General features: G+C 47.4%; 1 protein-coding gene across 6 annotated transcripts in view; it reads left to right on the top strand.

Annotated features, from left to right (window-relative positions):
* Positions 1–27,095, top strand: part of BCLAF3 (BCLAF1 and THRAP3 family member 3) — a 525,957-nt gene that overhangs the window by 185,685 nt on the left and 313,177 nt on the right. For all 6 annotated transcript variants that reach the window (XM_078657893.1, XM_078657894.1, XM_078657895.1 and 3 more), the window contains exon 8: positions 2,158–2,193. In XM_078657893.1, the coding sequence (XP_078514019.1) occupies positions 2,158–2,193 (36 nt within the window). The remainder of the gene's footprint in view (positions 1–2,157; positions 2,194–27,095) is intronic.

The following is a 27,095-nucleotide window of genomic DNA, read 5'->3' as shown; positions in this document are numbered from 1 at the left end:
AGCATGATGAATTTTTATGTTCTATAAAAGAACATATAGTAATGGTGTGTTTTTCTAAACTGTTTGCTTGCAGTTGCCCCTGACGAAGGCTTGTATAAGCCCGAAATGCATTGGGTTCTAATAAAGGAATGCTGGCTTGAACGGATCTTGTGTTTTGATAGTGTTCTTGAAGAGGTCAGGATAGGCACATCTCGAACATGGAAGCATTTAAAATACAAGACACCGTATATGTGGATTAAATAAGAAAAAGCATAAAGATTTTGGAAAACAAAGTGGAGTAAAATGGATTCTAAAGAAGAAAATGTTATCCAGACTTATAAAGAGGATAATATATCCTTTTACGCAGTGCGACTGGATGTGGAACAAACGTTACGCTCCCCACTACATGGAATACTTATACAGCCATTGCCTCTGGTTTGTTGACTTGGGTGTTACCAGTGGCTGATGTTAGGAATTAAATAAATAACCATGTGTTAAAAAATAATAATCTAGTAGTGGGTACAATACACTACTGTGTTAAAATTGTCAGCACAGACAATTATATGTATTCTCTTTAACCTCTTACAGCATATTTTTAAGAAGGCTAGATGAAGGGTTTACTGGTTAAGAGATTATGAAAGCCTAGTTTGTCTCCAATTTAATGGGAGCCAGAACTGCTGGAGGTCTCGTTCTTTAGTTATTCATAGACTCAATTATTTGAGTTAAGTGTTTAATATTCTAGATTGCTAGTTCATGTAAGTGTCTGCTGCTTCTAAGGAAATTGACATTTCTATTAGCTTCTTGGAACTAGTTTCAGAGTTGTGTGACTAGGTTTTCAACAGCAAGAATCTAAAGGTGTGTGGATACGGTGAGATGCGCTGTTTGAAAGTCTGTATTCATCCATTTGTGCTTTCATGCATGGAAATTCATGGAAAAGGACTGACTTGCCTCTGCCGGCCAAAGTTCACTGATGGTGGCATCTAGGGACGGCAATGTTTTTTTCATTGCCTATACCTTAACTGACCTGAAGCAACTGAAACTGTTGTAATTTCTGCCTATACCTTAAATGACCTGAAGCAACTGAAACTCTGTTGTAATTTCTGTCAAATAGGTGGGACTCTGCTCTCACAGCTCTGATGTTGGGGTGAACTCTAGCAGGGAGCTGGTGTCCCCCTCACTCCAGAGCTAACCACTTCTGCCCTTGCTTCTTTTGATCAGTCTAGCTATTGGGCCAAGCCTCCTCTGCTGCCTAATTTGAACTGACAAGGGCACTAGTCATGGCCAGACGAAAGTACTGCAACATGGGTTATACAGAGCTATGTGGCTCGAAGGAGAACTCCATGCTAGAGTGTCCTATTTTGTCTACAACATTAATGAATGAGCTGGTCATTTACACAGAAAGTTGACTTGACTATTTTTTTAACCTATTTGTCCACCATCAGTGTGGACCAGTGGGCTCTGTGCATAATATTGCGCAGTAAAGGTAGTACATTTCTGCACTCTTTTGGGCTAGTTAGAACTCGAGATTCCGGTCCTGTTCTAATATAATTTTTATTACCATGGAACTGCTTTGGTGCCACTTTTTTCGCTGGGTAGTACATTTTCCGTTTTACCAGACTATGGTGATCAGGAAAAAGTAAAAGGAGAAATATTTATTTTGTTGTTATTCATACATTACTTGCAAAGTTACTGAAGGGTGAGACCCGGAAGCCAGAGTGGTGCTTCAGTCACTGCAAGCAACAAGGTACTTAAAGGTAACTATCTATTATAAACTGTAGGGAGCACTCAGAAAATATCCACCATCATGTTGCTTACATCATGTTAAGTGCAATTAATTGTATCCTTTATATGCTTATTGCTGATACATTCATTATCTATGATATTTGTCGGAGAGTCTTACAATTGTTATGGCTGTGCTATTTTGTCTCTATTATATTTAATTTTAACTTGTGTTCTTTTGGTACACTCCTGCATGGTCTGTTCTTGAATTGTAATATGCTGTTTGTGATTGTGTGTAGCCATGTATCCTTGTGTTAATTTAAATTGGGTCTGGTGCATTGGTGGCATACAGAACACCTCAAAGAATGTGCTTTTCCTTACACTGAGATAGTGTACCAGTATTGCAAAAAAATGTGTTATGCTGCAGTCTTAATTTAAACATTTTTCTTTTTCTTTCAGATAAGAATTTCAGGAGCGAGCCTATTCAAGGGGAAGGTAGGAAGAATAGCCATGCTAATTTTAGGAGGAATTAAAAATTAAATGCATAGTCACAAGTTTGGTCTTAATATCTGCTATGTACACCGTTTGTTAATGAGTCTGCTGGTAATATCAGATGCATGCATAATGTCATAAGTACAGACAGACACTAGATAAAAGGTTGGCAGCCGTGGCTTCCCTGCTGCACATTCAAAGATTGTGGTTGGAGTGTGTGTAACTGGGAGGTATGTGTGTTAAAACACAGACCTGCCTGCTATCTTGGGGAATGCCTAAAGCATATAAACACAGAATTTAGAGGATGCCAGAGCACTCAGATAACAAATGTTGTGAAAAAGGTATTACGTTTCAAAAACTTTATTCGACAGCAGTCATAAAAGCAATTTTTTCCATCCTACACTACACAATAAATACTACAAGAATGTTAAAATCATTATCTCTTAAAAAACTCATTAAACATGGTGCTGTCGTTTTACATACTAAATTAGGAACAATCGATGATATCAGTAATATCATACAACAATGTCTGGCTGTTGTAAAGTGCGGGTGCGTATAGTCCATGACCAACCTAGGAATTTTGCGACGGCAATCGCCAAAAAGGGTGTACAGTCCGATTCCAATATTCCTAACGCCTCTATACACCTTCGCGTTCCTAGTTTTATGCACACTGGTTTTATTCATTTTCGACGTGGATTTGCATAAAGGGGACAAACAAACAATAGGTGAGCCGCATTCTCTATCAAATCTTTACAAAGGGTACATTTATCATGCTGGTTTACTGACCATTTACCGGTAAACGCCTTTATAGGAAGCGTCCCAGTTCTAAATTGGAAGTACAGTTTTCTATCAAATGGCTTTTCAATGATGTCCCAATATGGCTCGCAAAATGGTACAGATTTTAGATCTAAAAAACATCCTGTTAGATTTGTATTAGAATCTGAGCTATGGATGGACGACCATACCATTTCCCAGTACATGTTCTTTAGTGTAGCCTTTGTGGGAAATCTTTCTACATTAGGAGAGTTCCACAGATGGTCTAGTTCTAGCTTGCTGAGTAGCCCTCTTATTTCTTTTAGCCACGTGATCGAGTGAAAACGATCTACCCTAATGATATCCTTCAGGGCAGATGCATATTGTACAAGTTCAGGAGTGGACATAATGCGTCTCCAGTATAATAAAGGACGCAGTCGCGCCAAGTCTTTGATGTTTTTCCTGCCTACATCATATGCCAGTGCTACGGTAGGAGTACTCTGGGGAACCCCAATCAGGCGGCGAAAGAAACTGTTTTCTGCCAGTGTTAGTTTTTTCAAATTGGAGAAACCCCAGAGTTCTGAACCGTATAGGGAGGCACTGATCACCTTCATGTTATAGATTTCTAGGACAGGAGTAATGGGCTTGGTCAAAGAGGCTTTATATCTGTGTGACACTACACCTGCCAGCTGATGGAATTTTAGGACAGACATGTCAATATGATTCTTCCAGCTCAAATTACATTGGAGGTTTATGCCTAAGTACGTGAAGGCCTCAACCTGCTCTAGGGGATACCATTAAAATGTATTGAACCCTTAAAGTTATTCCGTTGGTTCAAGCACATGAACTTGGTTTTAGATGTATTTATCTCAAGTCCACGTGCTTTGCAGAACCCTCCGAAGGCATTAACTGCCTTCTGGAGCCCACTCGGAGTACGAGAAACTATGAGCGTGTCGTCCGCAAACATGAGAACAGGCACACGTGCCCCTGCCAGAATCGGTGCATCAGTGGGAGAACGGCTAAGATGGTCTACAATGCCGTTGATGTAAATAGAAAATAGTGTCGGTGCCAAAACACACCCCTGTCGAACCCCGCGCTCGATAGGGAATGGATCAGTCACCTCACCCTGAGCTCCCCACCTGATTCATGCATAGTTGTTCTCATGTAGGCGGACGAGAAGCGTCAATAGTTCCGGGGCCATCCCAGCTTCGGAAAGCACCCCCCAGAGCTTGGAACGGGGAACTAAATCAAAAGCTGATTTCAAATCTACAAAAACAGCGTAGAGAGTTCCATTGGTTAGCATCACGTTCCTCCAGTAGAGGGCTATGAAGAAGAAGACCTGATCAACTGAATTTGTGCAAGGTCGAAACCCAGCTTGATAGGGAGATAAAATGTCTTTTTCATCAATCCAGGTTTGCAGTTTATTTTGCACTAATCGACCTATTCTTTTTTGAGCAGAGTCTATGAGACTGATAGGTCTGTAGTTGCTGGGTAATGATTTTTTTCCCTTTTTAAAAACTGGGATTATTTCTGCACCCTTCCACGAAGTCGGTATTGGTGCACCTCTGGCCACAGAGTTAGCTAGCCACTCAAAGTACTGACACCAGGATGGACGATCACTTAGAAACACATCAGCAGGTATGCCGTCCATTCCTGGAGCGCGGCCCCTGGTCACGCAATCCAGCGCTTTACTAACATCTTTTATGCTGAATAACTGGCTATGATAGAAAACTGTGGGAGGTAGGGTACACTCTCCTTCAACTAAGACGCGAGCGTATTGTGGTTTAAAGAAGTCAACCCATTGATTTTTTGCTACGTTATTTTGCGGGGGTTGTGCCACCCCTCCTCTATCCCACTTAACCAGGGCCCAAAATTGGTTTTGATTCTTAGCATCACAGGCAAATTTAAGATCACGCCAGTGAGCCTCATCCCACTTCTTCTTAGCCTCTTTTTGTACCTTCCTATATGTGTCCCTCGCTTTTCTCACACCTAGGATATTCTTATTTCTGAGTTCAGTGCTGAGGTTCTGGCGGGCTACTCTACAAGTTTTGTCGTACCATCCTATTGTGGGCTGGTTGTTATGGACAACTCCTGATTTCGTCTGCTTCTTAAAAAAACCCTGAAGCTTAGTGAAAAAGGACAGGTGAGCTTTAAGCATAATTTCAGGGAAATTTTGCTCTTTAACATGTAGGTTTATCTTATCCACTTCTTCAAGCACCACTTTTTTGAGCTCCTCCATCCTCTCTGTGTTCTCGATTAAACTACCCCACTTTATATGGCGCTGATTGTTCGCAATTACAATATCTAAAGTAGTGTTACCAGCCCCGTGTGTTACTTCTCTTGACCCTATGTTTTCTTTAAAACCCATACAGAGAGAATTATGGTCACTCTCGATGTGGATTTCAACTATCATATCAATCAGCCTATGCCATGCTCTGATATCTACTAGGAAATAGTCTATTCGACTGGAGAACCTACCATTATCAAAGGTGTTATTCCCCTGTCGATCTGAAGGGGAGCGTCCATTAACTGCTCTGAGGCCTCTTGCTAAGCATAAGGCCTTCAGTTGGATGGCCACCGCAGACCATCTTTTAACTATGGGGAGTTCTAACTGAGGGATACCCCACTTATTGTCCTCTTCTTCTGTTAGGATTTGACCTTCATGGCCAAGCGGTTCAAAAGTGGTATTAACATCGCCCCCAACAATGAAAAGCAGCTGTACTGGGAGAGCTTCAAGTTCATGGTCGAGGGCGGCTATTACTTCTGATGTTTGACCACCCAGTACTCCCCTAGCATAGATGTTGAATATGGCCATCCCCTGTCCATCGGCCCAAGTAAGGTTGACTGACAAGATATCATCTAGTGGGGAGCTCCTTTGCTGGATTCTGCAGCTTAGATTTTGGCGGACCCAGATTATCAGGCCCCCTGCAGGGCGACCCTTGAGATTCTTTATAACGGTGATTTGGAAATTAAGGTACCCTAAATGGTGTATTGGAATCACTGACCACGTTTCCTGGAACAGAATATCGAATTGGTCTATAAACTTACACCATTCTGGTGAAGACAGCTTGTTGGTAATTCCAGCAATGTTCCAGGATAGAAAGGACAGCCCTGACTCTACTACTTGGTCTACTGCTAGTCCTAGGGGAACCTGAGATGGAATAATACCTTGAGTTTTATCCACCAACCCGATTTCTAGTTCTGAAATAGTATGGGGGGGGACATAAAGATTCAAGGAGAGATGCAACTGGCCCAGGAGCGTGACATGATTCAGTCGTAGAGAGGACAGGCTGTGACTCCATATGTCTGTTCTCATTTCTGTTACTTAGAGTGGATACATCACCCAGCCCATTCCCTGCAATCAAAGAAGTAACCTTTGTGATACTAGACCCCTTCTCTGTGGGAGGGTCTAAACTTTGTAGCTCAGTTGATTCATTATACTCTGCACTGTCGATCGACTCAAGTCAATCGCATTCATTCAGATCTGACAATGCCCCGAATCTATTTTCAAGATTAATTTCCCATTCACTAGTTTGGTGGGCCCTACCCCACTTGTGTGCCACCGGATTCCATTTTGTTTTTAAAATACTCGGATTCCCTATTTTACCTCTGTGATAGAAAAAATCCAAGGTTAACGGAATGATGTCTGTGCTTCTACGTTGGGGAGGATATAGGTTACTCAAAACTTCAGGGAGTACTTCTGGGCTTGAAAAATGTAAGACTACACAGTCACCTTTGAATTTTTTTCCACTATTCCCTATCCAACCTACCCTCCTTGCCATAATGATTTCCTCAGCTAACTGCTGTTTACCCCATATAGATATCATCATGTTGTTAGATAGCCAATGAAATGCTTTACTAATCAGGGAAGCAGTAGATTCCACTTGGCCCGGCTTTAAGGAAGGTACATTAGCCAGGACCAAGACTAGAGGGGAGGCCTCTACAATGAGTTGAACCGGGCCTTTCTCGATTGCTACCTCTGTAGGTTTAGGTGGGGGAACTCCGTTGCATGTTACCTGGACATTATTGGGTACTTGGTGCTGGGCCATTTGGGGGATTGGGGCCACTTTATCCCTACCCTCTATCTTAACCCCTGGTACATTCACTATACACTCAGCTCTATTTGGAGCAGGAGTTGGCAAATTACCCACCTCTTCCACCATCTTATTTATAATTCCCCCTAACCTATTTACCTCAGCTGTCAAATAGTCAATTTTGGTTATCAGCGGTTTGACAATACATTTGATCTTGGAATCAATCATGCTCACAAGTTTTTTAATTTGGTCGTCCTCCAATGTCACTTTTCCACCATGCTCCCCTGTTACATCTTTTGTGGCCATAGTTTTGGGTGGAGAGACAATCCTTTTCCTACTAGAGCGTATCCCTCCACGTTTTTTCTGGTCCTTTCTACATGCTCTAACAGCTCTAGTGGTTGGCATAGACACAAGGGAAGGGGAGGGGGAATTTTCTATAATCATATTAGATTGGTCTATAGAGATATCACCCAGGTTAACAGCAGTAGGCAAGGTTTGGTCGAGGTTGAGGTTCGGGGAAAATACTATATCCGGAATATCACTACAATGGACCTGTATTGGGACTTCGACCAGGTTAGGTTCTGGTGGAGAGTTCTGAGTAGGGATTATGGGTGTGGAGCTCAAGCCCAATGACATCCTTCTTGTGCTATTTATTTTGCTCACTATCTGTACTAGGTAGTTATCCATGGTGTTAGATACTGAGGATGCCTTTTGTTTGGACATGTTACGCAGGATAAGATAATAGCACTGTTACACAAGTAGCTCAGGGTTAAATAGGAATGACCAGATAACAATAAGGTGCAACACAAACAGTATTCAAGGGTATTGGCAACAATGAATCTTACGGTGAGAATGCAACAAGAGGGTCGCGCAGGCAACTGATAAAGATCCTGGCCCAGTCCAGTCACGGTCAGTCTCGGACTGTCTGCCCTTTGTCAGGGCTTCGATCCGCGCTTCGTTCCGCGAGCGTCCCGCGTACGCGGGTGTTAGATTGGTTATGTACGTATACGCTGTGGGCGTGGCTAACAGGGAGAGCGGGCCAGGTGTAAGCTATCGGCCTTGCAGGGACTCCTGGTTGCTGGAGTCCCTGCCGTCACGCTCGCAGCCCTGTTTCGCTGCCACAGAGCCCGGTAGATGCCCTTGTGATGCGGGTCCGGCAAGCAGTTCCCTGGGGCTCAAAAAGCAGAGCAGTGCAGGTAGGTCAAAACGGCGAGCAGCAAGTCCTGTGGTCCGCTTATGCAAAAGAGAAAGATTCCCGCCAGATCCAGAGAGAAGGGCTGGTTTTCACGAGTCCAGTGCGCTGTGGGCATGGCTAACAGGGAGAGCGGGCCAGGTGTAAGCTATCGGCCTCGCAGGGACTCCTGGTTGCTGGAGTCCCTGCCGTCACGCTCGCAGCCCTGTTTCGCTGCCACAGAGCCCGGTAGATGCCCTTGTGATGCGGGTCCGGCAAGCAGTTCCCTGGGGCTCAGAAAGCAGAGCAGTGCAGGTAGGTCAAAACGGCGAGCAGCAAGTCCTGTGGTCCGCTTATGCAAAAGAGAAAGATTCCCTTGTATTAGTATATGTTTGATATGCAGCCAACACTTGTTTCTGAGGGACTTTGTCAAGGCGTGATGGAACACATACTCAAATGAGCATGATCCCAAAGCAATAGTAGATAGGGGAGTATAATTGAAGAAAAGTATGAGGAACAAATATTTCAACCCAATATTCAAAATTATGGACAATATGTAGTTTCTCAATTAAAGTAGGGGAGTCAGTTCTGTAGCTAGTAGAGATATGGTTGAATATATATCAGTCACCTGCTGTCAAGGCACGAATCAGTAGAGTTTTTTCATGTCCTAACCGGTGCAGATAAGTCTAACATAGCCCTTGTGTTTAACAGCGGATGATGAAAATATATCCAACTTTATCTCTACTAGGTGCAGAATTGACTTCCCTACCTTGGTTTTAGAACTTGTATATTGTCCATAATTTTTAATGTTGGGTTGGCATATTTGCCCCACATATACTTTACTTCGATTATACTCGCCTATCGACTAAAGCTTTGGGACCATGCACATTTGAGTATGGCTTGAACAAGTCCCTCGGGACGAAACGTGTTGGCTTGTTGGACATTATTATATCATATATACACCTATACAATTTATAAACCTGTGTATCTTTTTCTTACAACATTTGTTATCTGAGTGGTCCAGTGTTCTCTTTATTCTGTGTTTATCAGATGCACAAACACAAATCTCTTTCGCACACGGTCTCCTTTCTTAACATTACTCTTTGAAGTCCTTCGTATTCAGTTGTGAAGATGCAAAGTTAGTGTGGATTCACAAATTATCAGTTGTTACAAATCAACATTATTGAAGGTATTTGTCTTGTTTTTTGTGGTTTTAATGAAAGTGTACCTGTCCACTGTTTCTCCCACCGCCACAAAAGTACATTTTTCTCAGTAAATTGACCTTTTTCAAAAGACTGACAAAGGAAAGGATAGACAATACCCCTTCCCATTACTCTCCTATTTTGGAAAATATGTCTAAAGTAGTCTCCTAGCTGTGCAATCACAGACTGAAATTTATTTTTTCACAATGTAGTAAGGAATCTGTTTTTTTAAAAATTGTGATTTCCTTTACCTTTCCCGTCCTCTTGTTCGTGGGCTAGGGCCCAATGGATGTTTTGGTGGGACTTCACGAAGAAATAAAGTATAGCATTGTTTACCATCAAACGTATAGAAATCAGGGAGTAATAGTAGAAGAATGTAATAAAAGTAGAAACTGATCATATTCCAGAAACGATAAGTTGACAGCATTTATTAGGTCCTTCTTTGGGCTTTACACAACTTTATGTAAGAAATGGGTACACCATGTTGATAAGCAAGCAACGGAGCCCATAGTAGAAAAAAATATTGTGAATCACTTGCAGTGACAGCAGAATGGATGGAACGGAGCCATTAAGACTGTATATAGAAGTTGAAGTTTAACGCTTTGAAAAGGAGTCGTAAAAGTGCCAACTTGGGGTCCTGAAGCTTAGGGAACAATCCATCAAATGCACTGTTTACTTTTATGAACAAACAGTAAACTCTGAAACATCAGGCTAGCAATTTCCTGATCATGTTTCTTCTGATTGCTAAACTCCACATGTATACCTTGAAATAGTAAAGACAGTGTTTTTTGACTTATAATGTTTAGCCCAAGCATGTTTTTTAGGGGTTGTTTGTCTTTGAAGTCGTTGCATTAATTCATAAAAGGAGAAACTTTCATCTAATTTGTCACACAACTGTTTTCAAAGAAATGTTGCTTTTATGGCAAGACAAAGATTTCAGATTATTTCCTATTTGCAAACGAAATATAAAACAAAACAATCATGCAACAGGTGCTCTCAACAAATCCGAGTGTAACACCTTATTGAAGTTCTGGCCGATGATATTCTTCCTTTTCTACTAGGAGCAAGTGAATTGTACAGCTTGTTTCCTCATTTTATAGAATTTAATGTCCCATGCTGAGTAATTCGTGGACTTGTTCATGTTTCCTTTTATGTATTGTATGTTAATCTTCCTGTTTGGTAAGGTAAAAGTCTGTTATGGTGTGGGTGAGGGGGAGCTTCACTCTGCCCTGCATTTTGCTCATTTCCTATTGACTTTTTCTACACACATTTTGGAAGATTTTTCTTCATTCTCTCAACTTCACATTTCCAAGTGTACAGGCATTCTTCTTCTTGCTTGTCTCAAATTTTTATTTTTGCTAGTATTGTCACTAGGAGTTGTGGATCATTGTCCGCCTAATCTCCAACTGCTTAACTTTTTTGTAGTGTATTGTAATTGTATTTATGTAACCCTTGCTTCCACTGACGATGCATTGAAGTGCTTTACACTGAATAGCACGCTGCTCTGGAACCCAAGGTTAGTGGTTAGTCCAGTGTTATGGGGTACTGCTGGTTATTGATATTAGTCTAGTGCACGTAAGCAAACTAGTTCATGTATTTTTTTGTGGTAGATTCAAGTAGTCGAAGTTAGGTCTGATCATTAATGGGGGTGGAGAGAAGGTGTGTTGGTGAACTCATGCAGATGTTGGTGAGATTAAAAGATAGAATTGAGGAGGTTCTGAAATGTTAGGTTGCATGGGTAGTTCTCTCCCAAAAACAAAAAAAGCTTGTGATCTCTGAAATGAATTCTGTGAAGTTTGCAGTTCTACATTAAAGGAGAATAAGGCAAGCATGTATGAGACTTAAAAGGTTGTACTCTGAGAGAAATAACATGCGTTAGATAAAAAAGGAGACAAGCATTTGCAATGCAATAGGTCTCGCATTTACGCAAGTTTGAGTTATTGGCATTGTAAATGACAATGCTTTTTGTTTATGTTTTGGTTCTTAAAACCTAAATAAAAACAATAAAAAAGTCCTGCAGGTGAGCGTTGTAGGGGAAGGGAATTCCTTTGAAGAGAGTCATTTTCTCTCTGGATTTCCTTTCTCTTTTTGAAACTGAGGAGTAGCAACATCGTCGTGGTGTTAGCAGGGCTTTAAGTGGAAGCTTATTCAATATTATATACACCAAGTCATATTTGTTGCTTATTTATCTTATGCAAGTAACAATCATTGACAAAGCCAATAGTCCTGCCTTGCTGTAGGTATGATGTTACTTGTATCATATATCTGGATGCAATGACAGAAACAGCAAAATACAAGTCGGGCGGCACACTATACTAAGCACAGATTTTTATCATATGTGTATTTAAGCCACGCCCTTAATTACATTGGTCACACCCCTTTGAGAGACACTCCCAGTTTTTTCATCCCACTTTAACCCCTGCATAGTGGTATGCATGTCTAGGCTTCAGAGAGGAGAAACTACCAAGGGCAGATCAGTTGTGTCCGGTTTCTAATTTCAAATCACATCAGCGGTGACGTAGCGCTTATCATCGCCTAACACGTGCTGTGTAGGCAATCACACACCTGGGCCTCTTCCTCCCCAGACAACCCTGCCTGACTCGGGGTATGAGCTTCCAGCAGCACTCCCTCGGTTACTGCTGTGTACCTCTCAGATGGCTCGGACGAGTTCTTTAGACCCAGCACTGCCTTCTACAGTCAGCTGGTCCATGCCCAGCCAAGACATCCCACGCCACACAGGCCCACTCCTGGGGGGCAGACAGCAGCACGACCCCCCGGGAACTATGAGAAACGGCCCTTCAAGCTGCTGCGCAGGCACCCGAAGGATGATTGCTCCGGCCTAAAAGTGAAAGTTGGCATCATATGCTGTGCGATCTGAGGCCCGGAAACACAAAGGACTCCTCGTCGCCTCCACGTACCTCAGTTTCGGAGGAGGCATGAGGCTCGCGGAAAGACATGTTGGGAACGTTCACCAGCTCTGTGGTGCGGCTGCCCGTCGGTGCAGCAGCTCCTACAACGCTGGACAACACCCCTCCTTCCTATCCCATTGCACCCCGCCCCGCTAACAGTTGCCGCCACCATGTGCGCACAACCACTTCCTCCTTCCGTTTACAGAGGCCTGCTCTGCGCCACACTGCGGATCACTGTTTGCGTCCAGCACCGTGTGAGCGAGCTCCGTGGCCAGAGTGTGCCAGCCACTCTGGGGGCACAAAGGGGTCAGGTCGTGAGACTCAGATCTCGACTTCAGAGAGTACACACCGACCGTATCACACAGTCAGGCCGCTACACGCTTATATGTCTCTCTCGGCAAACTCATATGTGGGTTCATGTACTCCATGCCAAGAAGACAATGTCATGCCTATTATACGGGCATTTTGGTATTCTCTCTGCTCGTGTCGCAGGCATGTGACCAATTGTACCATGCCTTACAACTGCCCCCACACTCGGTACAACAATGCAAAAGCCACGGCATTTCAACATCACCTCACAGGCCTCAATACTAACAACACACCCCAGGACTTCATTTGTAACTTGAAGTGATTACGCCAACGAAGCCCACGCGCATCTTTTACTGGTAACACACAATCCGAGACACTTTTAAACAACATTTATGACTTTTCAAAAGCTGGGCCCTTAACATATCGCCAAGTAAGTTATGTTATACATAAGTATTTTATAGAAATGCCACCACAGCACGTCTGAATATGTAAATACACCCACTGCTACTCATGGTGCGTGCGCACCACAGAGGAGCGGGGGCGAGGGAGCCTGTCGTCTGTGCCGTGCTGATTTAAAGTCTCGGACAGAACGTTCCGAAATCAGCCTGAATTGCTATTTAACAAGAAAGCTGTTTAACTTACTAGTTTATTCGGTTAGGCTAACGTTCACTTACCACAGAGTTGCTAGGTTTGCAGATTACTTGTGTGTGACACCAGTACTCGTACGGGTGTCTCTGTACTCGCACGGGTGTCTCTGTACTCGCACGGGTGTCTCCGTAAACAGCGCATAACTTAAAGCTGTTTACGGGAATAATTAGTAAAGCAACAAACAATGGTGATTGGCTCATGCTGCCGTTTTTGCTGGGGTGCATGACGCACCGTGCAGTTAAAATGATAGCGGACCAGAGAGGGAGCATGTCTGAAAGGAGTTCTGCCTCCTGATTGGCTGTTTAAATAAACACGGAATAGAAAGAGGAGCCGACGCGGGAATCTAAACTAGTGGTGCGCGTGCACCAGAGGAGCGGGGGCAAGGGAGCGCGAAGATGCCGAGACGAGGTAGGGGATGTGTGTGTAAGCGCCGGGGGTTCTCTGTGTATGTGCGTGCGTGCGTGTATGCTGGGGGGGGGGGGTTCTGTATGTGTGTGTGTATGCGGGGGGGAGGGCTGTATGTGTGTTGTGCATGTGTTGTGAAGAGCCTGCCGGAATCGGAGCGCGTGACCTGATCCGATTCCGGCAGGCTGCTGCGTGCGCGTGCCAGTCTCTTGTCCTCTCCCTTTCAGTCCTTGAAAGCCAGAATGATTACAGTAGTCTCTCTCTGCGACAGCAGGCCTTTGGCCTGCAATCGCAGGGCGAGACCTAAAAAAGGAAAGGTGACCATGAGGTGTTTTAAGTAAAGATCAGTATTTTATGCCGGTTTTAGGGCTATAAAGGACAGGTTTTGAGATAGCATGCACTTTGAAAATGCAAGAACTGTAGAAATAAACATTATTTTCATGTGAAGACAGTGTTATTTTAGATATGGTAATAGACGCTAGTGTACGGTGAGCAGACTTTCTACTGCTAGTTTCCCGCGAGACCACTGCTTCAACAAGGGGAGCTGACCAGTTCAGGGGGGAATGCAAACATTGAAAGGAGATTATGTAAATGCTTAAGTGCATGTCGACTGTTATTTAGCCTCAAGTTTGGCTCACAGTATTAATTATAAAGCCCAGTGGGATCATCCAGTTTGACATTGCACAAAATAAAGGATGAGGTCAGCTTCCCTGGACAGTGGTAGTGTATTGCCGTTCGAGGCATGTGGGCTGCTAAATTCATATCTTAGCATTAGATCGCCGCCTAGTGTTGGGTCCGGATGATCGCACATTGTTGTCCTGGAAGAGTCTTCGAAGTATCCTGAGATAGGTGGCTCCTCCCCTGGACTACAGTGTGCATGGGCATCGGCTCCATCCCCAGATTGTTTTTTTCCGCCATTGGGTTCGGATGCGGTCTTGACGTCTCTCTGTCGGAACCGAGAAAAACTAACTTTTTACGGCCAAAAGGCCTTGTATTCTTTGCGTCGGTATTGTTTGCGCACGGTCTTGAGTTCTTCCGTCTCTTGGAGTCGGAATCAACGGAGTGCTTGCACTCTTCGGACATCGAGGCCTTCTCATCGCGACACGACGCAACTTTCCAGCATGAAGCGGAGTCCGTTTAAGTACTGTCCGCTCTGTGGGTCCAAATACCCACATATCGACGTGCACCCGGTCTGTAACAAATGCCTTTCACCAGACCATAACGAACACTCCAGCTTCGGCGCGCGGTGCGCCTTGAGGCCAGACAAGCGGCCCCGGATCCAGAAAACATCTTCGGCGACCGAGAAGAGGAGGACCAGAGCCATCATCTTCAAATCTCCCCGCCCGAGACGGAGGTCGAGGCAGATCCGGAAGACGACGACGGAGTCGTGGATCAAGGCCTTGAATACGTCGACGAGGTAGGGGACGTCGAAGAGATTTATGGGGCCGCGGAAGATAGCTCAGGGGACGAGCTATGCCCCGAAGGTTACGAAAATCAAGATCGGGTCACGGGATCGCCTGTTGGCCTTACCCAAGACCCCGTACCGCAAGCCACGGCCCCGCCTTCAGGCCCGGCCACGGACATACTTGCTGCGCAGCCCGTATCGAAACCGAAACTGAAACCTACGGTATCGACTACACCTAAAATGGCCGACCCGAAAACGAAACTTATCGATTCGAGCGACCCTAAGATGGCGGCCGTACCACCAAAAACGACTACACCCGCTGCTTCATCGACTCCGTCGACCTCCGGTCCACAAAAGTCGAAGAAATCTGTCGATTCCACAGGGTCGAAATCGGCGCCAGAGGAGGGATCCTCTAAGAAGGGTGGTCGGCACGGGTCAACCGCTGCGACGCCGTCAAAGCCAGCGACACGGCTCCGGTTCCGACTGGGATTCCGTTAGTCGGACGCGTGGTGGTGACGGAGCCGACAAAATCACACGGATCGAAGGCTGGCACATCTGCGCATCGGTCCAAGGACTCTGGGTCGGCGGCTGCGGCATCATCGTCCAAAACTCAGAAGGGCAGACAGGACGTCGGATCCGAGGGCAAGGTCAAGACCTCCTCGTCGGCGCCAAAGGCCACTGTAAGTGACGCGTCCCCCATCGCCTCTTCACTACAGAGAATCAGGGAGAAGGCCTCTGCTACGCCGGCTCCGATGCCATCGCCACAGAAGCCGATGGACATTCTGGTGAAGCCTGCGGGTAAACTTCTCTTCCTTCTGCCGCCAAAAGAGACGCCAAAGGCCTTTTCAACGAAATCGACGCCAAACAAGTCGGATTCTTCAACGGCAGGGGCACTTTCAAGTCGGGTACTCGACTCTGGAGAGGATTCTGAGCGTTTTATCGACGCAGACACGGGCAAATTGACCCTTTACAAGAGGAGGATCACTTCACAGCCAGTGGACTCCTATGTCATCCCCCTAAAGAAAAAAAGGCTTCCTCAAGACGCTTCAGGCCTCATGGAACCTATCCAGCCTCCTCCAAGAAGGAGCCCAACTCCTTCCCCAGAACACTCTGAGGGTGAGGGATATGTTGAAGATGTCCAATACACTTTCCCCATCAATGAACCAGATGCACAGCCGGATTCATATGATGACATTGGTGACCAAGGCACCCAAGATGTGGGGCAAGACCCACAGCCTTTCACTGCACGTGCATCCCCAACAGAAGATTCTGCAGGTTTTCATGCACTCATTGAAAGGGCAGCTGCTAATCATGATGTGGACATGCATGCTGACCCAGTAGAAGAAGACTTTCTATTTGACACTTTTTCAGTCTCTGAACGGACAGTAAAGACACTGCCTATGCTCAAAGGGGTCCTCAAACATGCTGCGGACATCTTTAAGGAACCTACCAGGGCGAGAGTGGTCAATCCACGTATCGAAAAGAAGTACAGACCAGCACCTGCAGACCCTGCATACATTCGGGGACAGTTGCCGCTTGACTCCCTGGTGGTCGCAAATGCCCGCAAAAGGGCCAACTCCCAAACAACGGGTGAAGCTCCTCCCCCGGATAAGGAGTCCAAGGTGCTAGAGGCAGGAGGCAAAAGGGTAGCTGCACAGGCTGCCAATTTTTGGCGTATTGCAAATACACAGGCACTCTTGGCACGTTATGATAGGGCGCATTACGACACCCTAGAGCGGGTTTTAGAACACCTGCCTTCGCAGTTTCAAGAGGGCACCAAACTGCTTATAGAAGAGGGAAAACTGATCTCCAACGCAGCCATAAAGTGTGCACTTGATGCCGCAGACACAGCAGCTAGGGCCATTAACACTAGCGTCATGCTGAGACGACAGGCGTGGCTCCGCATATCGGGGTTTAAACCTGACATTCAGACAACCATACTTAATCAGCCAGTCAATCCTGATAGACTGTTTGGTCCAGATGTGGACACCACCCTAGAAAAAATTAAGAAAGACACCGAAACTGCTAAGTCTATGGGGGCCCTACAATCACAACAGTTTCGTGGCAACAATTTTCGTCGCTCAGGTGCACGTGGAGTCACCAGAGGACAGATGGGTCAACAATCACAATTCTCTAGAGGTGGAGCACAATCCTCGTACCCCAAACAGAACAAGGGGGTTACCGAGGAAACGGCACCAGAGGACGTGGCAGAGGGAACAACAACTCCCGCTCCTCTGCCCCAAGCAAACAGTGACTCTCTGTCACTGCCCCCCGACCACTTAACACCTGTCGGGGGGAGACTACAGCAGTTCCTGCCCGTCTGGAGAAACATCACCACAGACAGGTGGGTGCGACAACTTGTCCAGTACGGTTATTGTCTAGAGTTAAAATCCACTCCACCCAACATCCCACCAAGGCAACGGCCTATGTCCGCAGAGCACTTGCACTTATTGCAGCAGGAAGTAGTGGTGATGCTGCAAAAAGGCGCAATCGAGCTCGTGCCAGTAGAGGAGGAAGGCACAGGGGTATATTCCCTGTACTTCCTTATTCCGAAGAAGGACGGATCTCTCAGGCCCATTCTAGATCTACGTCCCCTCAACCTGTATATACTGTCAGAACATTTCCATATGCTCACACTGCAACAGATTCTTCCCTTGTTAAACCAAGGGGACTTCTTAGCAACCTTAGACCTCAAGGATGCTTATTTCCACATACCACTACACCCGTCCCACAGAAAATACCTCAGGTTCACTATCCAAGGCAGGCATTATCAGTTCAAGGTCCTACCCTTCGGAGTGACCACAGCCCCAAGAGTGTTTACCAAGTGTCTGGCGACAGTAGCAGCGCACCTCAGGAGGCAGAACATCCATGTCTACCCCTACCTGGACGACTGGCTCGTTCAAGCCAAGTCGGAACAACAGTGCGCCGCGGACATGTCGACTACCATTCACCTCCTTCATGATCTAGGTTTCTCGTTGAACTACCCAAAGTCGCATCTTCAGCCGGCACATGTCCGGCAGTTTCTAGGTGCAACGATCAATACCCTGACGGCCATGGCTCAACCAAACCAAGTCAGGATAAACAGCATGCAGTCTCTGATCCAGAAGTTCAGACCACAACACTCACTTCCAGCGAAAGTGTTCATGCAGTTGATAGGCATGATGGCCTCCTGCATCTTCATAGTCCCTCACGCACGGTTGCATATGCGCCCGCTCCAGGAGTGCTTAGCAAATCAGTGGACACAGGCTCAAGGACAATTAACAGACCTAGTGTTGGTTACCAGTCGGGCATACGACTCTCTGCATTGGTGGACTCCACACAACCTTTGCAAGGGCCGACTGTTCCAGGAGCCAGTGCCACAGATTACCCTGACAACGGACGCATCTCTCCAGGGATGGGGAGCTCATCTGCTCACTTACACAGTGCAGGGACTATGGACGACGCAGCAACAGAAGATGCACATCAACTATCTAGAACTGATGGCAATCTTCATGGCGCTCAAGTCCTTCATTGTACATCTGTGCAACAAGGTAGTGTTAGTCCGGACGGACAACATGACCGCGATGTACTACATTCAAAAGCAGGGAGGCACCCACTCGACACAGCTGTCTCATCTGGCTCAGGGCATGTGGCGGTGGGCCATTCAGAGGAACATCTTCCTCATGGCAGAACACCTCCCGGGCAAGGACAATCAGATGGCGGATCTGCTCAGCAGATACAGCCATCAAATGCACGAGTGGGAGTTACACCCATCTGTACTCCACCCGTACTTCCAGCAGTGGGGTCATCCGGAGATAGACCTGTTTGCAACAAAAGAAAATGCAAAATGCCAACACTTTGCCGCCAGGTTCCCTCACCCACAGTCGCAGGGGAATGCGATATGGATGAACTGGTCAGGCAAATTTGCGTACGCTTTTCCGCCAGCCCCTCTGATACCGCTGGTGGCAAGAAAGCTAAGGCAGCACTCGATGACTCTCATCCTGGTTGCTCCAACGTGGGCGCGCCAAGCATGGTACACCACGTTCCTCGAACTCTCAGTGGTGCCGCATCAAAGACTGCGCCTCACGCCCAGACTTTTAACGCAGAACCATGGAGACATTCAGCATCCAGATCCGCAACAGCTCAACCTGGCGATCTGGCTCCTGAAGTCCTAGAGTTTGGATACCTCCACCTACCTCCAGAATGCATGGACATCATCAAGGAGGCAAGGAAGCCTACTACCAGAGCATGCTATGCTGCAAAATGGAAGCGTTTTGTCATTTACTGTACAGCCAATGACATCAACCCGCTAGATGCATCTATCCCTAACATCATTTGCTATCTGCTACATCTTTACAAGTGCAATCTAGCGTTCACTTCTATTCGGATACATCTATCCGCCATCGCAGCTTATCTTCAGAATAGGCAGCATCTCTCTGTCTTCAGGGTGCCTGCCATTAAAGCTTTCCTTGAAGGTCTGAAACGACTCATTCCCCCAAGAACACCGCCAGCTCCGGTGTGGAACCTCAATGTGGTCCTCACCAGACTGATGGGACCACCCTTTGAGCCACTGCACTCATGTGAACTCCAGTTCCTAACGTGGAAAGTAGCTTTCCTCATTGCTATTACGTCACTGAGGCGTGTTAGTGAGCTACAAGCGCTCACAATCCAAGAGCCATTCATTCAAATTCATCCAAATAGGGTAGTGCTACGTACTAACCCCAAATTCCTTCCGAAGGTGGTGTCACAGTTTCATCTCAACCAAACTATTGACTTACCGGCATTCTTCCAAAACCCACAAACGGTAGCGGAAAGAATGCTCCATACGTTAGACGTACGGAGGGCGTTGATGTACTACATAGACAGAACACAACACTTTAGGAAAACAAAACAACTTTTTGTTGCCTTCTCACCACAGCACAAAGGCAACCCTATTTCCAAAGCAGGAATAGCCAGGTGGATCGTTAAGTGCATCCAAATCTGTTATCAAAAGGCCAAGCGCACTTTAACGATACCCCCAAGGGCGCACTCCAGACGCAAATTGGGGGCATCCATGGCTTTCCTGGGGAACATTCCTTTAGAAGACATTTGCAGAGCAGCCACGTGGGTTACCCCACATACCTTTACAAAACACTACTGTGTTGATGTGCATTCCAAGCAGCAAGCTGCTGTAGGACAGGCTGTTCTCAAGACACTTTTTCAGGTTTCTGCAGCTGGCACGGGCAACCGCCGCTGATGGAGGGACTGCTATGTATTCTATGCTAAGATATGAATTTAGCAGCCCACATGCCTCGAACTGAATATGCTACTTACCAGTATGCATCTGTTCTTGGCATGTAGGGCTGCTAACATTCATATCGCCCACCCTCCTCCCCGGTGCCTGTCGCAGCTGCAGATATACTATTGTATTCAATCATTAGCATGGACATCCTTTACACTTTTCACTCCATCTTCTGCCACAATGGCGAAAAACTATCTGGGGATGGAGCCGATGCCCATGCGCACTGTAGTCCAGGGGAGGAGCCACCTATCTCAGGATACTTCGAAGACTCTTCCAGGACAACAATGTGCGATCATCCGGACCCAACACTAGGCGGCGATCTAATGCTAAGATATGAATGTTAGCAGCCCTACATGCCAAGAACAGATGCATACTGGTAAGTAGCATATTCATTTCTTGTGGATGGAGATGCAGATCCATGACATTGGAGGGGTTCCCTTTAGAAATTCAATGAAGACCTTGCTAGAAAGGGGCTTCTGCTTAGACTTCCTGGAGCTCTGCCCTTTAATAGATAGGAGTGATGGCTGGAACTGCAGATCCTGTTTTGCAATGTGAAAGGTAACCCTTAGGGGTCTCCTGGGTCTTCTGTCTTTATTGCCCACACTTTCAGTTTGGCTGACCTGAAAAATACTGAACCTCGCACCTTTTTAGGTTGAGCCTAGGCAGCGTATCCACTGCTTTGAGAGGCATGCTGTATTCAGGTTAGGGACTTTAAGCTCTGCCCACTCTCAGCCCATATTTTTCATTGGCTTATGTCATTGTCCACTGTAAACTGTGGCTGTTTATTGGTCAATAGGGTTAGTAGTCCCTCCTTTGTACCGCCTTGTCTCGTACCGCCTTGTCTCATTTTGTAACCTCCCATTATGACACCCCCTGTCATATGTGTTGTCACTCGGCAGGCTTTAATTACAGGCTACCCTAACCCTTTTTAGGTCTCGCCCTGGAACAGGGACAGAGACTCTATAGCCGTCGGATGCCGGGGAATGAGGGACACAAAACTGGCACGATTTTTAGCAGTCGGATTTGGCTGCGTGAACGCGCACGTTCCGTCCTGCGCCGCCCTCCCATCCTACTGCGCATGCGCCGCCCTCCCAGCCTACCGCGCATAACACACACACACACACACACACGTCGCAGACAGACACTCGCTCACACACACACCCCCTCCCTCACAGTCACACACACGCACTCCAAGACACATACACACACGCACGCACACACATACACACACATACACAGCCCGCCTCCCCCACGCGCCTACATGCTCCTCTCCCTCCGCCCGCCCGCCGCTCAGCAACGCACTCACCGGCTTCCTCTCCTCAGCTGCAAGGCCCGGCAGCAGGACTCTTCTTCCCTCCTTCGGCACCGGGGAGCAGGGTAGGCTCCTGCCTGCTCCGGTGCTCCCTGCTCCCAACACGGCTCCAATCGCGGCTCTTCCGTGGGAGGCGGGGTAGGCTCCCGCCCTCCTACTTCCTGTTTCCGGGTGTCGCGCCGGCCTGCCTGACTTCCTGGTCGCAGGCCGGCAGAGTAACGAGGATGTTTTGCGGTATGTATTTATTTATTTAATTATGCATTTTTATATAGCGCAGACTTTACCCGAAGGCGGTATTTATTTTTTTATGTATTTATGCATTTTTATATAGCGCGGACTTTACCCGAAGGCGGTATTTCTTTATTCATGTATTTATGCATTTTTATATAGCACGCACTTTAGCCGAAGGCGGTAATGCTTGCCTTTAAATACTGCATAAATAATTTTAACAACAAATACTTTATATGTAGCTTTTTATGTACATAAGAAAACTATAGCATAAAGCAAAAAACATTGCCATTTACAATAATAATAGCTCAAAGTTAAATAATGCGAGACCTATTGCATTGCAAATGCTTGTTTATATATTTTATTATACCAGGGACATCGGGGGGTGGCTTAGTCGTACATTACCAAACTCTCTTTTGTCGGACGAGTAGATTTATCAGGCTGTCTCAAGACGTTCATGCTGGCTCAGCCGGTCTCTTATTGCAGTGTGGCTGAGTAATCACTAACTGTTATAGCGTCATTTTGAGCACTGTGCAGGTAGCCTTCTGCACTCCCACAAATGGCATAAATCACTCGAGAAGTGAGCCTCTCGCATCGCCTACTGACAACATGAAGAAGTCTCTTTAATTCAAAGGAGATTCCATGATATCGAAAAATGCTGCTCTGTGTAAGAGGCTGCCCTATAATTCTAAAAAGAACAATTGATGGATAGAATGGGCGCAGGGTCAAGACTGATTTGCATATGGCTGGGTCCAAACTGGAATTGCATGGTGAGCAAAAAAACGATGGATTTAGGCCCAGATCTTTGTACTGGGGTGAATGTATGACATTGTTCTACATTCTGTCCATCAATTGTTCTTTTTGCCCTATAATTCTAGGCTCTGATCTAGAATTTGTATTCTATCCATCTCCCTTCATATGCTTATGAAGACAGACTCTGATGCCGCAATTCATGAATCTGCTTCTTGACAGGCTGCTTCACACACCTCTTTGACGCAGCTCTCCGCAGCGGAGTGCAGTGCAATAGCACCCTCTGGTGTTTATGCTTCAACAATGCTTGTAAATAAATATGGCCTAGGAGTGCAACTTTGTTTATTTGGGTCTTTTCCAATATCCATCTATCTTCATTTGACTGCAGGGTTGAAGTGCTTAAAAGAAGGTAATGGAACTGAGGGTGTTAGGTCAGTGAATTCTGTGACGGAATAAAGACCTGGCTACAAAGAACAGAATAGTTCTCATTTTTGTTAACACAAACACCTTAAATGACAAATAAATGCATGTTAGACTAATCCATTGTAACTGTATTCTCTTCTAGTGCTGGGACGTCCTGTTGCTGGGGCAGCCATGCGTGGTATAAATCACCTTAAAATAACATAACAAAACTCACTCAGATATCTGTGTATGTGACCAGAGGGTCACAGACTTAAATCCCGGTTGACGCAATGGGTAGAAGCGACTTAAGTATTTATAGTGCTATGATATCCCAACCTGTGATAGTAAGCACACGGACTATGCAAGTCATTATTTTCAAATTGTATTGCACACAGTTTATAGGCTGCTGGAAAGTTATTTCGTATTTAAGATAAAACAAGTGCAGACTGTATGTAGTGCAAACATTTTTATGAGTGTCCATTAAAAGGATGCACTCTAGAACTCAGCTGGCAGGACACTTGCATTAGGACTATCCTACATTACAAAATGGGGGATAGGGCTCATTTTCCTTGCTAGCATAGAAGTCAAGGGAGCTCTTTCTGCAAAGAGGAGTCATATATTTTGCAGCTCTTTTTTCTTTTAAGAGACTGAAGGCATGATTCAAGATTAAAATGCGGACCAGGCAAGGTGTGCAAAAGAGAAGAGTCCGAGGAGGCAGCCTGATTCTCGGACCAAGGCTCATAATTAGTGAAGAAGGTGCATTTACGTTGCCGTAGTAATTTTACTGTCTTAACTTTCCACCAGAGAGAGATGTTGAGGTGTACCCATTTCCAGAAATCCCATTTGGTGTGAAAAAAAGGTTATCCTTCACCACGTGGCATCCAGATCATGTATTGCACACACTTGGTGTTTCTGATAATCTGCAGGGCTTCGCTCTTCAACTAATTAACCCTTTCACCCGATAGGCTGGAAATATTGTCTATAATAGACCGCACAGCCGCAATTTTACAAGTCTGGTTTGTGAGGAGGAGCAAAATATCCACATAGAGAATAATCTTAATCTCCCCAGCTGCCATGGGGATTCCTTTGACCTCCCAGGACATACGAATTGCTGCTGACAGGGGGTTGAATCGTGAGGAGAAAGAGCAGCGGGGATAGGGACATACCTTGCAAGTGTTTTGGCCAGTCGGGAGGTGGTCCAATATGACCCTCTGCAAGACACCTCAGCCGTTCCGGTATCATGCAGTAGTCAATCATCACTTGTATGGGTGTTGTTGAATACGTGATGAGTTGCATAAGCTTTCTCGGATGCTCACACCCTGCTTGTCTGTAGATAACGTCACTAGAGATAAACACATATCTGAAAGAGACACGTTAGTGATAGATTCCTTACCTTAGAATATCCCCAGGCGTCAGACTGGATCCGGAAAATTTTGCGTAGCAATACCCCTGCGCGCCGGCAGGCGTCATCCGTGGCTCCGGGTCCGTCGTCGGCGTCGTTAGCGCCGGAATGACGTCGTCGGAGTACTTAGACGCCGCCCATGCGCGCTGACGTCAGTTATTCTTTTTTCCGCGCCAGCTAGCGCAGATCCGGAGAAGCTCTACCCATTAGTCTTTTTTGACTAAACTTTTTGATCTTTTTGATAATTTCTCTACTCGAGTCTTCGACTCAGACGGTGCCGGTAGGGATGCCCGGGTTCAAACCCTGTTCCAAGTGCGACCGACTGATGTCGGTTACCGACCCCCATCGCCGGTGCCTGAAGTGTTTAGGCCTCGACCACGACGACCGTACCTGCTCCAACTGCCGGGCCCTGACGTCGAAAGCTAGGCGGGAGCGGTCCGGCAAGCGGCTCGAGCTCCGGCAGTCGGCCCCGCGCCGCTCAAGCAAGGCCGCCTCAGGTCTGCCTGTGGATAGGAACATGGCCAGACGCTACCGCCCGGCTCCGAGCGAACCTTGCTTTTTGTCCACCCATCCCACCCCCGAGAGCCTGGTCATCCAGGCCTCTACTTCCCAGACCGCATTCCCGACGGCCCCGCCCGATCGGGAATCCAAGAGGTACGAGCAGTTCGGGAAGAAGGTTTTCTCGTCCTTGAGTTTGGGACTGCGGTCTGTCAATACTGCATGCCTCTTGGGCCGCTACACCCACACCCTGTGGGACACGGTCGCGGACGTGCTGCCACAATGCCCGGAGGAGGTCCGGGCTAAACTCGCCCAAGCCCTTGCGGAGGGTCGAGATGCAGCACGATATTCCATCCGGTGTGGGCTGGATACCACGGACTCACTGGGCAGGGCGATGGCAACGACGGTGGCGGTTCGACGCCACGCCTGGTTGAGGACCGCCAACTTTTCGGCCGATGTCCAGTCCACTCTTCTGGACATGCCGTTCGATGGCCGTCGCCTCTTTGGCGACAAGGCAGACCATGCGCTTGAGCGTGTTAAGGACTCCCGGGCTACGGCCAAGTCCTTGGGCCTCTTGGCCCCGCGCCAGCAATCGGGTGCCTTTCGCGGCCACGGAAGGGGCGTCCCCACACGAGCTGCCAGCCACGCACTGCAGAATGTTCAACAGCGCAGTGGCGGCCGTGGAAACCGCCGTAACGGCGGTCGGGGACAACGGCGAGGCCAGTCCACACCTCCCTCCGCAGCACCTGCCTCAAACCCTTCCTAGTCCGTGTTTTAAGGCCCATGTGACGCCGGTGGGTGGCAGGGTTCGCCATCACCTCTTCCACTGGCGCAATGTCACGTCGGATAGGTGGGTGCTGCAAATTGTCCGAAGGGGCTACTTCCTCCCCTTCGAGGCGTCCCCTCCAGCCATGCCACCGCGTATCGGGGGATCATTTGCGACTTCTGCAGGAGGAGGTTACGGCCCTCTTGGCCAAGGGGGCCATCGAGCATGTTCCTGGGCCAGAAGTAGGGTGTGGTTGTTACTCCCACTACTTTCTGGTACCCAAGAAGGGCAAAGGGGGCCTACGCCCTATCTTGGACCTACGGAACGTCAACGGCTTCCTCCGGAAGGAGAGGTTCAAAATGCTGACACTAGCTCAGGTCCTAGCTGCCCTGGACCCAGAAGACTGGATGGTAGCGTTGGACTTGCAGGACGCTTATTTCCACATCCCCGTCCTGCCGGCACTACCTGCGGTTCACGGTTGGCCATGAGCACTTTCAGCTTACCGTGCTCCCCTTCGGCCTTACCAGCGCCCCACGGGTGTTCACAAAGGTGATGGCGGTGGTCGCAGCTCATCTGCGCAGGTTAGGGGTTTCAGTCTTCCCCTACCTCGACGACTGGTTGTTGAAGGCGGGCTCGCCCCAGACAGTCGTCAGCCACCTCCAGACGACGGCAGACCTCCTGCATCAGCTGGGGTTCTCCATCAATGTGTCAAAGTCACACCTGTGCCCCTCTCAGAAGCTCCTCTTCATCGGAGCGGTTCTCGACTCTGCGCAGTTTCGGGTTTATCCTCCCGAACAGCGGGTCCGGGATATTCAGGCTCTGATTCCACTCTTTCAGCCTTTATCCCGGGTCTCGGTCAGGTTGACGCTGCGGCTTCTGGGGCTGATGGCCTCCTGCATCCTTCTGGTGCATCACGCTCGGTGGCGGATGCGGGCTCTGCAGTGGGACCTGAAGTTTCAGTGGGCCCAGCATCAGGGCAACCTTTCCGACCATGTCCTGATCTCGGAGGGCACTGGGAGACAGCTGCAGTGGTGGCTCACGGACCGCGATTGGGTCAGCGGCAGATCCCTCTCCCTTCCCCAACCGGAGCACGTAGTTGTGACGGACGCGTCCCTCCAGGGCTGGGGAGGCCACATGGGAGAGGCGGAGATCAGAGGCCTCTGGTCTCCGGCAGAGTCCTAGCTCCATATCAACCTTTTGGAGCTGCGGGCGATTTGTCTAGCACTGAAGGCATTCCTCCCCTCTGTCCGGGGGAGTGTAGTGCAGGTGTTCACGGACAACACCACCGCCATGTGGTACTGCAACAAACAGGGCGGGGTGGGGTCGTGGACCCTTTGCCAGGAGGCTCTGCGCCTCTGGCAGTGGCTGGAACAGCAGGGCGTGACCCTGGTGGTTCAACACCTGGCAGGTTCTTTGAACGCCAGGGCCGACAAACTCAGCCGTCGGTGCAT

The sequence above is a fragment of the Lissotriton helveticus genome, chromosome 8 (genome assembly GCF_964261635.1).
Source record: "Lissotriton helveticus chromosome 8, aLisHel1.1, whole genome shotgun sequence".
NCBI classification, from domain to species: domain Eukaryota; kingdom Metazoa; phylum Chordata; class Amphibia; order Caudata; family Salamandridae; genus Lissotriton; species Lissotriton helveticus.
This window is presented reverse-complemented; position numbering and strand designations above follow the sequence as displayed.